This window comes from Dreissena polymorpha, chromosome 7, assembly GCF_020536995.1.
Source record: "Dreissena polymorpha isolate Duluth1 chromosome 7, UMN_Dpol_1.0, whole genome shotgun sequence".
Taxonomy (NCBI): Eukaryota; Metazoa; Mollusca; class Bivalvia; order Myida; family Dreissenidae; genus Dreissena; species Dreissena polymorpha.
In genome coordinates, this window is record NC_068361.1 from 102,695,110 (window position 1) to 102,708,855 (window position 13,746).

The window sequence follows — 13,746 nt, forward strand, 5'->3', positions numbered from 1 at the left end:
TTATCGTTGAAAGTAATGGTACATGTACATACCTGTACCATGTTTAAAACTCGCCTCGTTGAAGTCATACTTCGCGATTTCAGAGTACCACGAGTCCGTTGGCTCCTGCCCTATAAATAAGGGAGACAACTTCATGTGTTGACAAGAATAAGGGAGCCAACTTCATAGAGCGAGAAGAATACTGGGGTGCATGGTCTGAAGTAATGTAACTGAATTAGCTTCTTGAACTTACACTAACTCATTATTTTATGGATTGCTCAATATCGAAAACTTTTGGAATCTATATTTACGAAAATATTGTTCTTCCTGGTAGTATTATTTTATTGTTGCACATAACTCTTGCGAATCCTGATGTATTGGAGTCTAGACATTGAATAATTAGAGCTAGGTGTAAAAACATCAAAAATAGTATATTTAAAAATTATGTGACAGTAAGAACGACAACATCGTGGCTTTTACTTATATTTGAATAGTTTGCATGTCTGTATTGTAACATTTGATAAAGAAAATAACTTACCCTCTTAAAATACCAGTAATCGAAAACGTTTTTATATCCTTTAATATAATTTTCAGTGAATCCTTTGGAACTTCGTTTGTTATGTTTTTATATTATATGGATTGTAGTTATTTAAATGTAAATAACTATTTATTGGAACCAATCCAAGAAGACATAATATCATGCTCTTGATGCAATTGGAAATAATAGACACATTTAAAAATGTTGATTCTCGAAACCTTTCAATCTGAGGACTTTTTCCAAATCTTTTATAATTTATGCATTTATCAATATTGAACTTGTATGTAAATAAAACTCATATTGAGCTTGTGTTCTTCAATTAAGTGTTGTCTTCTGCTATGGATTATTCGAAAGAGTAACCTATGTTAAATCATTTATTAGTTTGTTGATTTTCATTTAAATCAATAGTTAAATTGATTACTAGTTTATGATTTTCCTTGTAATATAGAATTTTATTAGTAAAGAAGATTCGATTCCAGTGAAAAATGTTACATCATGCGCAGTGAACATCTGTCAAAATATCATATACATGTATTTTAAATAAAAGTTAAGCAGCATTTACCCCTTACGTAGGCAGTGTTGATTTGTACATTAATATTATTACTGAAGAAATTTTCAAGACGGAGAGTCAAAGTTGACGATACCGCAAAATATCAAAAGATTTGTTTAATTTACTTAGAAATAGCGCATAATAAAATATTGATGTAAATGGCCGATTAATCAAAGGCAATAACGATCTAATGGCATTCAATTTACCACTATAATTTGGGGTAACATGCATGGCGTTGACGGACGCAAATGCCTCTATTGAATTCCTCGTTCTTCCTCTATTTTCTTACGGACAATGTCGAATGATGGACCAAAATCAATGAGGACCATGTTAAAATACTGATAATACTGGTTTATTGATGTTTACTTTGTTAATTGCCACTTTATATTTTCTGTTTACATTGCATTTTTTAAGAAGAAAATAGCATTAATCGACATTAGAGCGTTAGAAATGAAAAATGTATTACATTTAATTCTATTCGATGAAAATTCATTTAATTTTTTTTTAACGTTGAAGTTAACCTTTTGTATAAACCGGGTCACCGATCGCACGGTAGATTAACCGGGTAATAAGCATTTTGTTGGCTTTCGGTGAATTTTCGTAGTGGTAATACAAAAAAATTCACGCTTCGACACTCGCGGATATTTTTCTTTCAGCATACGTGAAATAAATTCGACAATACAACGAAATCAATAAATAACCTTTATATATGTATGCACATCATATATAACCCATATACCACATATACGACTACATAACTTAGTTACTATTCGGCTTAAACCTACCCGTATAATCAGTAGGGCCGGAAGACCACTTTGAGGCGATATTTTCTCCCAATCTTTGACCATTGAGGTCACAATTGCTGTGCTCAAAGGAGTTTGTTGCAATCAGGTGATTGGCCCAGTTTTGGGCGTAATCAGACAAATCTTGAGCATGCTTCAATGGCGAAGCCTGAAATCAAACCGGTTAAATCAGGTAATACTCGTTTAATACCCCGTATGCATTCACAACGCACGTGCTTGAACCTGCAGTAGCAGCAGTAGTATTAGCAGTAGTAGTAGCAGTAGTAGTAGCAGCAGTACAAATAGTAGTAGTTGCTGTAGCAGCAGCAGCCGTAGCAGCAGTAGTAGTAGAGAAACAGTAGTAGTAGTAGTAGTAGTAGTAGTAGTAGTAGTAGTAGTAGTAGTAGTAGTAGTAGTAGTAGTAGTAGTAGTAGTAGTAGTAGTAGTAGTAGTAGTAGTATCTTTTGTATGAAGTAGTAAAAATTATGGTAATAGTATAAATAGTAAACCTGGTGTTTAGCCCTATACTCGTTGTGGGCCTTAATCAATTCTTCTATGAACTTGCTATTTGACATTGTCCTCTGAAAAAAAATGTGGAAGACAGTTTGCATATCTTTATCTTACTTATCTCAATAGCATATTATTATCGATGCAACTTACTTCCAAAAGGAATGATTTAAAAAATGTTCCTATTTTTATTCCAATAATATACATTCCAAGTGTAATTCCTTCACTGTAAGAAAATTACATTTTCCAATCTGAATATCTTAAAATAGTAGCTAAAATATTTCTGAAAATAAACTTTTAAAATGACGCAGTAAGAGTTATACTATTTCGTACTAAAACCTTTCTAAAATTTCAACCTTTTGCTAGTATTCAATCCAAATTTTTTTTTTTTGACTGTTTATATTATTTTTAATGTCCGAGAACGATGTACAATTTTAACAACGTTGTCTACCAAATTTAAAATATAAACTGTAAACATATATCCCTTACGACGCTCGTTTATAGCTTATCAAAAATGTCGGGTAAGGTTTCTTCTTAAAAGAAAATATAACAATGCTCTTCTTAGTATTCCACGAAGACACTCGGTATTAAGTTTCAGAATAGCGGAAAATTTCAATAGCATGATTTGTTAATAAATTGTGCATGCTATTTAAGAATGGTTAAACGTATCAATATTGAACAATATGTATGTTGAATTGAATCACCATGAACTTTTAAGTCAAAACAATTATACATGCAACATCAATTAGCGAAATTATAAGTAGGTTAACGACGGTGTGTCAGTTTTTCGCAGAACAAGTATAGATGGCGTGTTTGGAAAATGGACGGTTAAAATCGCAATATGATTTAAACACATTTAAATTTCTTATATCTTTGATTTTCTTCAAAGTAAATAGCACGTTATTTCCTAATTATGGCTCTTAAAATTAACTTGATAGTCGTGAACAAAACAGTTATTAAGAGGTATTCTTTTATCTGAATTGCTCTTTTCGATCTTAAAATAGCTGAAAAGCACATGTAACCAGATGTCTAAAAAATTAATTAATTGGTTAACTGACAATCGGACTTCATAAACATTTTGGCAGGGATTAAATTTACGAAAACGACATAAACTGGTACATTCTGATGAAAATTATTAAACGTTTGACATAAGATGTACACATTAACAATATAATTATACCCGTTATAAGAACGTAATAACTACGACATAAAAAAATTTAATCGAAAATTTGCATTGTCTCCCATTGTTCGCGCATATTGATAAATACCGAAAGAAATCAAGGTAAAGAAAATATATGGAGCTGTGTGTGTTGTTAATGTAATATTTGGGTTATCATATTAATGTTCATATAAACATGCTCTTTAAATTTAATTTACTTACTGACTTATTATAGTGGTACTCTGGAAATTTACCATTTGGTTATGATATATTTTTTTGGGAGGGGGGGAGGGGGTACGTGCTGTTCAGTGTTACAGGTCAGGTTAACCCATTTATGCCCAGTGGACTCTCCCATCCTTCTAAATTGGATCAATTTATTTTCAAAATTAGGGATGTCTTGTATATTTATTTCTATATTTAGAACAATTCTTACAGAAATTCCTTTAAGCAAACAGCGTAGACCCAGATGAGACGCCGCATCATGCGTGAATGGGTTAATATAGGCAATTGCCTAGTCAAGTCTTTTATGAGCTGCTGAGAGTAATTCATCCATCCACGTTCACTCTTTAACATAGTCCGACCAGCTTTCTTCTGACGGCCTCGACGGCGACCACCCTCTATTGTGCCCTTGCATAGAGAGTCGTGATTGATGACTTGTCCAATAATTTAACTGTCGCTAGGCGGGGCTCTTGTGGGCCAACACTTGTCGCAGACATATTCCGGGCATACTCGTTAGTCTTGTGCTCCATGTAGGACATGTGGAGCAGTCTTCGGAGACACTCGCGCTGAACGGCCGGTCTATTTGGGATATGTTTCCGCGTGAAGCATCCAGGTCTCGCAGCCGTACAGAAAGGTGGAGACTACGATGTGACTTGCAGAGCATGTACTTGATGGGGAATCTTATAGAGCTGCGTGTCCACAACCTGCTCAGTCTGGCCATCTCTTCGGTCGCCAGGGCAATTCTTATTCTTACATCAGCGGTACCAGAAACATCTTTATACTTTTAAGCTGTTCACTTCTTCCAGCTTCTGGCCGTTCATGGTTATGTCTTTACTGGTGTTTGTCGTGCTGTTCACATTGATAGTCGACACCTCTGTGCTGCTCCCCGCATGCTCTTTCATATAGTCTGTTAGTTTATACCTATTTATTTTAGCTCGATTGCGTCGAAAGCCTATGGCTTATATAAACGCTCTCGAGTCCGTTTCCTGGGCCTAGAACCAGTACTTTATAGTCTGTTGGTAGGGTCTTGGAGTTCACTGCTGATACAAACCATGTGTTCCGTGTCATCAGCGAATCTCAAGTCGGAGATGGGTCTACCACCGATGGAGATCCTGCATTATCTTCTCAATGAAAATGTTGGGAGAGCAGACGTCCCAGTCGAACGCCTAGTGATGCCCTGAAGTACCCCGGGTTCTCTTAAATATACCACAAAATACCCGGGGTAAGAAAAATATACTAAAAAGTACACCAGAGTATGGCAGGGAAGCTTTAAGAGTATTTTTCGTACACGGGGTACATTGTTGCATATTAAGAGTACTCGGTGTACTTTTAAGTAGTACCTGAGCCGACAACGAACAATTGAGCTTTAAGTACACGGTGTAGGAATTGGTGTACTGTAACCTACAGCTCTTCAGAAACTGGTGGTTGTTATGAAAATTTACCAACATTAGCTTCAACACGGTTTTTAGAAAGATTATGCAAGACATCGACCAGCATTTCATTTCAGTATTTTGAAAAATTATTTAAGAGTGAGGTAAGAAGTACAAACGACGGAAATACAACCGGGTTACTGTTATGCTGAACATTTCGAATTTTGTAACTGTCAACCTAAAATTGACAGAACATGTTTCGACCTGTAGTGTAGGCTGTAATATTTGTTAATTTAGATGGTTTGTGTGCACAGCTTTTTTCCATTAATTGGGGAAAGTGCACATAAGGATTTTGCCTGGTGAGGTTCTCGATATTGGGGAAAATGATCACACAATAACTTTTTATTGTTAATAATAAAGGACTGTCCATGTGCACAGTCAAGTTACCATTACCGGATCATTACCCATAGCAGATCACTTTGATGTTCAAGACTGCGTATCGCAATAAATAGTTCACATTTTTAGATGATATTTTGCACTCAGCATCTTCAAGGCCTGTTCTGTAAAGCACATTGAGTTGTTATCGGAGCTACTCTTTGTCAAACATTTCGCTATGTTTTACCGACATGTAGATCTATATACGACTTTGTTGACTTCCATCTCGTTTCCAAATCGAGGTTGAACATTTTTCGCAGCCACATGCGATAACTCAGTTGGAAAGTAAGATGTTTACACATTAATTTAAAGGTCATTTAGTAGTCTTTCTGATTGCAAAAGTCCATTTCAGTTTTGATTCGTGTTTAAGATTTTGCAACACCTTAAATAAAATGAAGAAATGGCAATAACAGATCAAGCGTGATAATATGCATATTGATAATATATTATATTAAGATATATGCAAATCTTGTTGATTCTTACAATAAATGATCTCAATCTTAATGTTTTATTTATGTTCCATGTTTTATATCGATGATTAGATATGATTCAAACAATTTACATGGTTTTGAAGATGCCCATATTGTTTCCATCTTTTGAGGATTTTCAACAGATAATTCACACAAGAACACCATGCGTAAAGTGTGGATACAAGATAATATATAGAAAACAATTAATAACATAAAAATGAATATAATAACTGGCAATAGAACTTGGTCATTGTAAACAACACACTTCATGTTTCGACAGTTCAAATAGCGTGTTAGATGCCCCCGAGTGGTTTCAGTCACGTGATCTGTTATAGCTACATGTACAACTGATCCGTTAATGCATGAATTCTGCGGCGATTTTTTTTTATCACAAAAACATTTTGCCTGCGTTTAAAAAAAGACTATGTGCTGAATCAGTAAGCAAAGGTAATATTTAATCAAACTGGTGTAAAAGAAGTCTCAAAACATTATTTGCTTTTAACCAGAACAACTTAATTACGCTACTGATCCAGAAATGGTTACTTGACTGTATTATCTGTAAATTTTTTAGCTATCAGTATCATTGAAACAAAAAAAAACAATTTAAGAAGACATGGAATTTCTAAATTGTTTTTGAAAGAGTGAACGTTGAATTGATGCAGGTGTTATTATAAAGTTATGCAGAGGGAATGACATTAAGTGTTTATATACTATGGACCATTTAATTGTTATTGTTTACATTCATGATTTTCTGCTTATGCGAACTGACTTGTTACAGCAACGTAAAACTTATGCATACATAAAAATCTAAGCATAACAGTAGTCTAACTGAGATTCATTTTATTACTGGCAGTCTGCAAAATTAACCCATCGCCTGATCGCCAAAGCAATGAAGTCTCAGCTCTGGCGATAGAAAAATTGAATAAAGATTGCCTGAAAACGATGAAAAAAATCAGAGAAAATAAACCAATAAATAATTAACACATTTCAGGTGTAAATTCTTACAGATGGTTTTTATCATTTAAGTATAATTAAAATGTGTGTTATTAATAGCTTTGAAATTACGAAATAACCGTAACAGTGTTTGTCATTGATAGGATTAAGATAGATACCCGTGAGCACCGGCTTTGTATTTTTACTGTAAATTAATTCAAATTTTTTCGGGCTATACATTTTTTTTCTGGCTATTACATTTTCAAAAGTTCATAGCCACATTGGCTATGAAGACAAAAAAGTTACTTTCGCAGACTGATTACTGGTTGATGTATAGATCCATTTGATCACTTCAAAGTTTTTGTCCCAAGACCATGAGTGTCAGCATTACTGGCATAACGAGTTTATGCATACATGACTATCATCTGTCTTTAGTATTGGTCCTTATATAGGCCCCTTTCAAGGGAATTTGTATCATGCAATATTCCCCATAATTGAAGGCTTTTGTTGAATTTTTTTTCCTCTTTGTTTCCACTCAGTTTTGTTTCTAAAATATTCCCCAACACAAAATGGAAAGGCCCTTTTCCAAAAATAAACTAGAAATGGTGTGGCAGAGGCCCACGCGTATCCCCACGCCGCATGTTTGACCCAGGGTGCACCCCAGGGTTGATAATTGGGCCATGCATACATGTAGTTGAGATTGACCGTATTGTCATAAGATATGTTCAGTATCAATTTGAAGTAAATCGGTGTAGAAATGAAGAATTTATAGTAAAAGGCAATTTTGGGTGGGCGTGGTCTATGTGGGCGAGGGCGGCCCAGGATTGGTAATGGGGCCATGCATAGTTGCGATTGATCGTATCGTCATAAGAGATGCTCAGTATCAATTTGAAGTCAATCAGTGTAGAAATGAAGAAGTTATTGTAAAAGGCAATTTTGGGTGGGCGTGGTCTATGTGGGCGGGGGCGCCCCAGGGTTGGTAATGGGGCCATACATAGTTGAGATTGACCGTATTGTCATAAGAGATGTTCAGTATCAATTTGAAGTAAATCAGTGTAGAAATGAAGAAGTTATAGTAAAAGGCAATTTTGGATGGGCGTGGTCTATTTGGGCGGGGCGCCCCAGGGTTGGTAATGGGGCCATGCATAGTTGAGATTGACCGTGAAGTCATAACAGATGTTCAGTATCAGTTTGAAGTAAATCGGTGTAGAAATGAAGAAGTAAATGTAAAATAACAAAAAAATGAGTGATAATCTCTGACCTGGCCACACCCCAACCCCCATAACTTTTGACCCAGGGGTCAGATCAAAATTCCAAATAGTGCAGGGTCGCACATATGCTCATTGCTACCATGTGTGTAAGTTTCAAGGTTCTAGTGCTTATAGTGTAGGAGGAGATAGTGGCCAGGACGGACGGCGGAGATAACCACAATATCCCCACGCTTTTCAAAAAGCGTGGGAATAAAAAGTCCAGATATATATGGCAGTTGTAATATTGTAACATATTGAGGGCAGTACCATGTTAGTGATGCATGGGTCAGGCAGGTTACTGTACAACAATCATGTTCTTCTTATGCTGTGAGTGTGTCACTTACCATTTGTGATTTCAGAAACACCACCATGTCATTCATGAGCAGCGCTAGTGACCTGAGTGCTCCTGATGTACCACCGCTTTCACCTGGCAGCAGTGTGTCAACACGTCTCCAGGTACAAATAAATTTTAGATCTTCCCTTGGACACCAGAGTAGATACATACGCATACACTTTATGAGTGCTTTCCACAGGATTTTTTCAGACGCCAAGAAGCCGTTGCGGGTTGGTAAGAGAGGGAAGCCCCCTCCATACTATTTATGACATCATTTGGTGCGTTATGACTCTTCAAAAAAAAATCCAGCTATATAGAGAATATTATGTGAGTTTTGGATAAAGATCAAGTTTATCATGCGAGGCTTAGAACCATGTTAGCGCGAGGCTTGCCGAGTGCTACCATGGTTCGATCCGAGCATGATAAACTTGATCTTTATCCAAAACTCACATAAAATTCTATTTATCCTATTATTTCCTCCATTTTTCCATTAATAATTATAAAATATTGAATTTGTTTATGATTTTATCTTTCCGTAGTTGACAAAAATATATTCAGATTCTCCATTTTTTTGAAAAACCCAAATCTGATCTAAAAATAGCGATAGTATAAAACTAAAGTTTATACGATTGTTGTTATACTATCGATTTTCATCTGGTAATTGGATAAAAAGTTGTTGATAATGACTTTTTTAGTTGTTAAACCCTTTCATGCAGATATGCATAATCCCCACTCGATTAATCCCCCAATACATCCGTATCAAACCAACTGTCACTTACTGCATACTTACTTCTTTCCCATGGCTATTCATTACCGGATAATCCTGAATTTTCCATTTGTAATAGCAAATTCTTGTAAATATTGAGGTTAAAAGTGCTCAAGAATTTCAAAGGCACAAACATTTGCCATTTTTCTCAAGTATCAAATAAATTTTTGCATTTGTGAAAATTTTAATACTTAAAAAAAAATGTCCAATCAGGACATGGTTTTGCAACTGAACATATACTTTGTCATGTAAATATAAATTTGTTGAAACCAGAAATACCTGTGTCCTTTCATGAGAATACTGTTGCTTCGAGGATATGGTGTCCATCTAGTGATCAGGAGGTCTCAGGTTCGACTCTGGGAACCTTCTAAATTTCTTAACCAAAGACACCAAGTACCGATTCTACCCAGGAAATGGACTCAGTAGTGTCTCAACAAACTGAAGCAATCAATGTAATCCAGCTAAAATAAATATCTTTAAACTTAACTCCTTGGCTAACCAACAAAGCCTTGTTTTTTATTTCTAAAATACTCTTAAAAAATGACTAGGGTAAGATACTGTTTAGTAATATTGTCCAATCTGTCACCCAGGACAAGTATTGTTATAGTAATATTGTCCAATCTGTCACCCAGGACGAGTATCGTTATAGTAATTTTGTCCAATCTGTCACCCAGGACGAGTATCGTTATAGTATTTTTGTCCAATCTGTCACCCAGGACGAGTATGATGAGTTGTTGAAGTTTGCGGTGGTTGTGCCAAAGTATGACCCTCGCCAGCTGCCGGCCACATTGACAGACACTCGAGAGTCGTTCCTACAGAGCAGTCAGCACTCGATGCCTCGCAGGCAGCCTGTCTCTCAGTCCTGGAGGAGAGAGGATGACGGTAATTGTGCTTGGTTAAGTCACCGGTAAATTTGTAGGGCCATGGTTATATAGACTTGATTGCCAGTAAAATTTTAAGGACATGGTTATATAAATTGGATCACCAGTTAATTTGTAAGGCCTTGGTTATGTACATTTGATGGCCAACACATTTTGTAAGGCCATTGTTATACAAGTTTGATTGCCAGTGAATTTGTAAGGCCTTGGTTATGTACATGTACATTGGATTGCCAACGCATTTTGTAAGGCCATTGTTATACAAGTTTGATCACCAGTTAATTTGTAAGGCATTGGTTGTGTACATTGGATTGCCAATGCATTTTGTAAGGCCATTGTTATACAAGTTTGATTGTAAGGCCATTGTTATACAAGTTTGATCACCAGTTAATTTGTAAGGCATTGGTTGTGCACATTGGATTGCCAATGCATTTTGTAAGGCCATTGTTATACAAGTTTGATTGCCAGTGAATTTGTAAGGCCATGATTATGTACATTGTCAACGCATTTTGTAAGGCCGTGGTTATACAAGTTTGATTGCCAGTGAATGTGTAAGCCCATGGTTATATAGATTTGATCTCAAGTGAATTTGTAAAACAATGGTTTTGTAAATTTAATTCCATATTTAGCTTCCACAAAACCCTCCAACTAAATAAAGAATGAAATGGGCCAAGCAAAAAAGTATTGGTAAAATACCAAATGCGGTGCGAATTATTGAACTTTTAAAATGATTTCAAGTTTATTTTTTACATTGCCACAAAAAAATTCTTTTTGTTGTGGCTTATGGAAACAAAACAAGCCAATAATGTGTGCTTAATAATCAAATAAGTATGACCCAAACTTTGGACCTATTTCACCAATCTTTAAATGGATCCGCCCATTAATTTGGCTGCATATTGTTTTACTGACAAATCCCATTGTTCTATTTTGTGGAATGAAGCTGTCAGCACAAAATAATCTAAGATTAATTTGTCTCCATATTTTGGTATAATTTGTTGTTTAAAACAGTTGTCAGTCAAAGTTGTCACTATATGGCCTGGTATCAGTATCTCATTTTAGGATGTTTCTACAGTTTTTTGTAAAATGACCTGGTTAAAGGTTTTTTTATTTACTGTTAATTAAACGTGTATACTTCATACATCTATACATGATAAAGTCATTGTTTTCTTTCAGAAGTCTCTGATGCTACAGATGTGACCCCTATCAACACGGACAGGTCCCCAAGGGCCGAACCTCTGCCAGACTTTGGGGGTCAAAGTCCCATCGGGGCCCAGGGCCCTCCCGCTGACCCGGACCGGTCAGAAGATCGACCCCATGGTATACTGGAGCTTTCTATAAAATCATAATATTATAAAATCAGGGATGTAATTTGGCAGGAACTATAAGTGTTGTGGGGCTAAATTGTGTTTTTGGTCCATATTGAAAAAATCTAGGTCCTCTTTACAAGACATACTGAATAAAAGAAATATGAGCTGCTGTGTTTAATAATAAATATCTGGTTAATACAATTATAAACATTGTTATCATTTATGAAAATGATATCAGCTTCTATGACAGACAAAGAAAAGAAATTGCCTGTAAGTGTTATTCATAACTATTGATAAAATTATAATTTCAGTGAAATAATAACTTAATTTTGATTTTTATGCCCCCGGATCCAAAGATCGGGTTATATTGTTTTTGGCCTGTCTGTCTGTCATTCATTCATTGTGTGTGTCCCAAAACTTAAACGTATTTTACTTTCCTAAAACTTTAACCTTCGTTAAAGTTTGGTCATAACTTATTTAATATTGAAGCTAGCAACTTGATATTTGGCATGCATATGTATCTCATGAAACTGCGTGTTTTGAGAGATGAAAGGTCAAGGTCATCCTTCAAGGTCAAAGGTCAAATTTATGGTTTCAAAGCGGCGCAATAGGGGGCATTGTGTTTCTGACAAACACATCTCTTGTTTAAAATTAAATATGGCTCAATTTCAAAACAAAGCGTATTAAAACACTTGAGTCTGTTTATTTGGTAGAGCCAGTACTTGATGTCCTCAAGAGATCTTGAGGAAGCTCCCAGACTGGGGATTAATCAGGGACTTCCTTCCCGATCTCAAGCCGTCAGCACAAGCTAATATGCAATGACACTTTCCGCCTAAACTTGATTTTTTCTTAGAAGAGATTTTCTTGAAACGAAAAATATCATAAAAGCGGAAAGTGTTGTCCCTGATTAGCCTGTGCGGACTGCACAGGCAAATCTGAGAAGGCACTTAACGCACGTGCATAAAATCCCCTTTTCACAGTGCACACCTCATATATTATATACTTAGCCAGCACAATCTTCTATTCTTGTTCTTGATCTTAAGCTCTAATCCTATTACACTTGCAGTGCGTTCAGTTACAGTGAACAATTGCCAAATACCGTTGTTCATTTTGCAATTATCCCTATTGAATGATACGACCTCAAGGAACATTTAAAGATGGCATCCTCAATATCATTAAAATTGATTATAATCTTTTTATTCAATTTGGTTAAAACAAAATGAACAGTTGGTGGCAACTATTCATAGTAAAACTGATTTCACTGCTAGTTTTCTAGGGTTGGAGCTTACCTCGTACCTTCCAAGTGTGTTCACTATTGATTGTGAATATTTGCAGCTAATCGCCCATTTTGGTAATGAACGTTCCTGAATTATTTCGACCCTTCACCTCAACTAAACGTACTATAGGTTGTTAAATTGTTTGCTAAGGTTGCCGTGGTGTAATGGATATGGTGTCTGCCTTGCGAAATCATGGGTTCGATCCCCACTGAGGGAGCGTGCTTTTGATCTCCCCAAAGACACCAAACTTTGGTTCTCAGCCCAAGAGAAGCACTCGAAAGCGTTTCAATTAGCCTGAGGGTTTCAATGCAATCAAGCTAAAATAAATAGGTTTAAACTCATTGTTTGCTATGAAATGTATGCATTATGTGAATAACATGATTATTTGCTGTTTGATTACTTTCAGACCCTATTCCAAGCCACTATCTGTCCTCTAGACATACATCCAGAAGTTCTGTGGTGGAAAACAGGGAAAGGTTTACCGAGGTAAAGCTGTAATTTTTAGCTCTGCTGTTTTCGGAGAAAACCCGAGGTTTGTCATAGCCAGCGCGTCGTACGCCGTCTGCCGTGATAAAACCTCAACATTGACTCTAAAATCAAAGTGCTTCCACCTACAACTTTGAAACTTCATATGTAGATGCACCTTGATGAGTTCTACACGCCACACCCATTTTTGGGTCACTAGGTCAAAGGTCAAGGTCACTGTAACCTCTAAAAAAAAAATAAAAAAATTCGGACAAGCTTTCATTTATTCAAAACTGCATCAGCAGCCGAGCGTTGGCACCCGTTATGTGGTGCTCTTGTTTTATCATTATGATGGATGATCTTTAAGTTTCAAAACTTGGTATAAACTGCACAATTGTGAAACCTCAAGCTGTAACTTGAAGGTGTAATGAATAAAAGTGTATCATGGTCATGCATTTTTGTACATTTAATACCAGCGATTATAAAGAACCGGAGAAGGGCACTTTCCCAATTGGGAAAAACTACAT

General features: G+C 36.0%; 2 protein-coding genes across 2 annotated transcripts in view; one reads left to right on the forward strand and one right to left on the reverse strand.

Moving 5' to 3' along the window:
- LOC127837101 (Golgi-associated plant pathogenesis-related protein 1-like) overlaps positions 1-2,845 on the reverse strand; it is a 36,620-nt gene extending 33,775 nt beyond the window's left edge. Inside the window, exons 1-4 of the mRNA XM_052363945.1 lie at positions 2,713-2,845; positions 2,359-2,430; positions 1,853-2,018; positions 33-110 (exon numbers count right to left, since the gene is read on the reverse strand). Of these exons, the coding sequence (XP_052219905.1) occupies positions 33-110; positions 1,853-2,018; positions 2,359-2,424 (310 nt within the window). The 5' untranslated portion in view covers positions 2,425-2,430; positions 2,713-2,845. The remainder of the gene's footprint in view (positions 1-32; positions 111-1,852; positions 2,019-2,358; positions 2,431-2,712) is intronic.
- Positions 2,846-5,141: 2,296 nt separating this feature from the next.
- LOC127837096 (centrosomal protein POC5-like) overlaps positions 5,142-13,746 on the forward strand; it is a 40,918-nt gene continuing 32,313 nt past the window's right edge. The window contains exons 1-5 of the mRNA XM_052363934.1: positions 5,142-5,268; positions 8,552-8,648; positions 10,009-10,174; positions 11,344-11,487; positions 13,161-13,240. Of these exons, the coding sequence (XP_052219894.1) occupies positions 8,562-8,648; positions 10,009-10,174; positions 11,344-11,487; positions 13,161-13,240 (477 nt within the window). The 5' untranslated portion in view covers positions 5,142-5,268; positions 8,552-8,561. The remainder of the gene's footprint in view (positions 5,269-8,551; positions 8,649-10,008; positions 10,175-11,343; positions 11,488-13,160; positions 13,241-13,746) is intronic.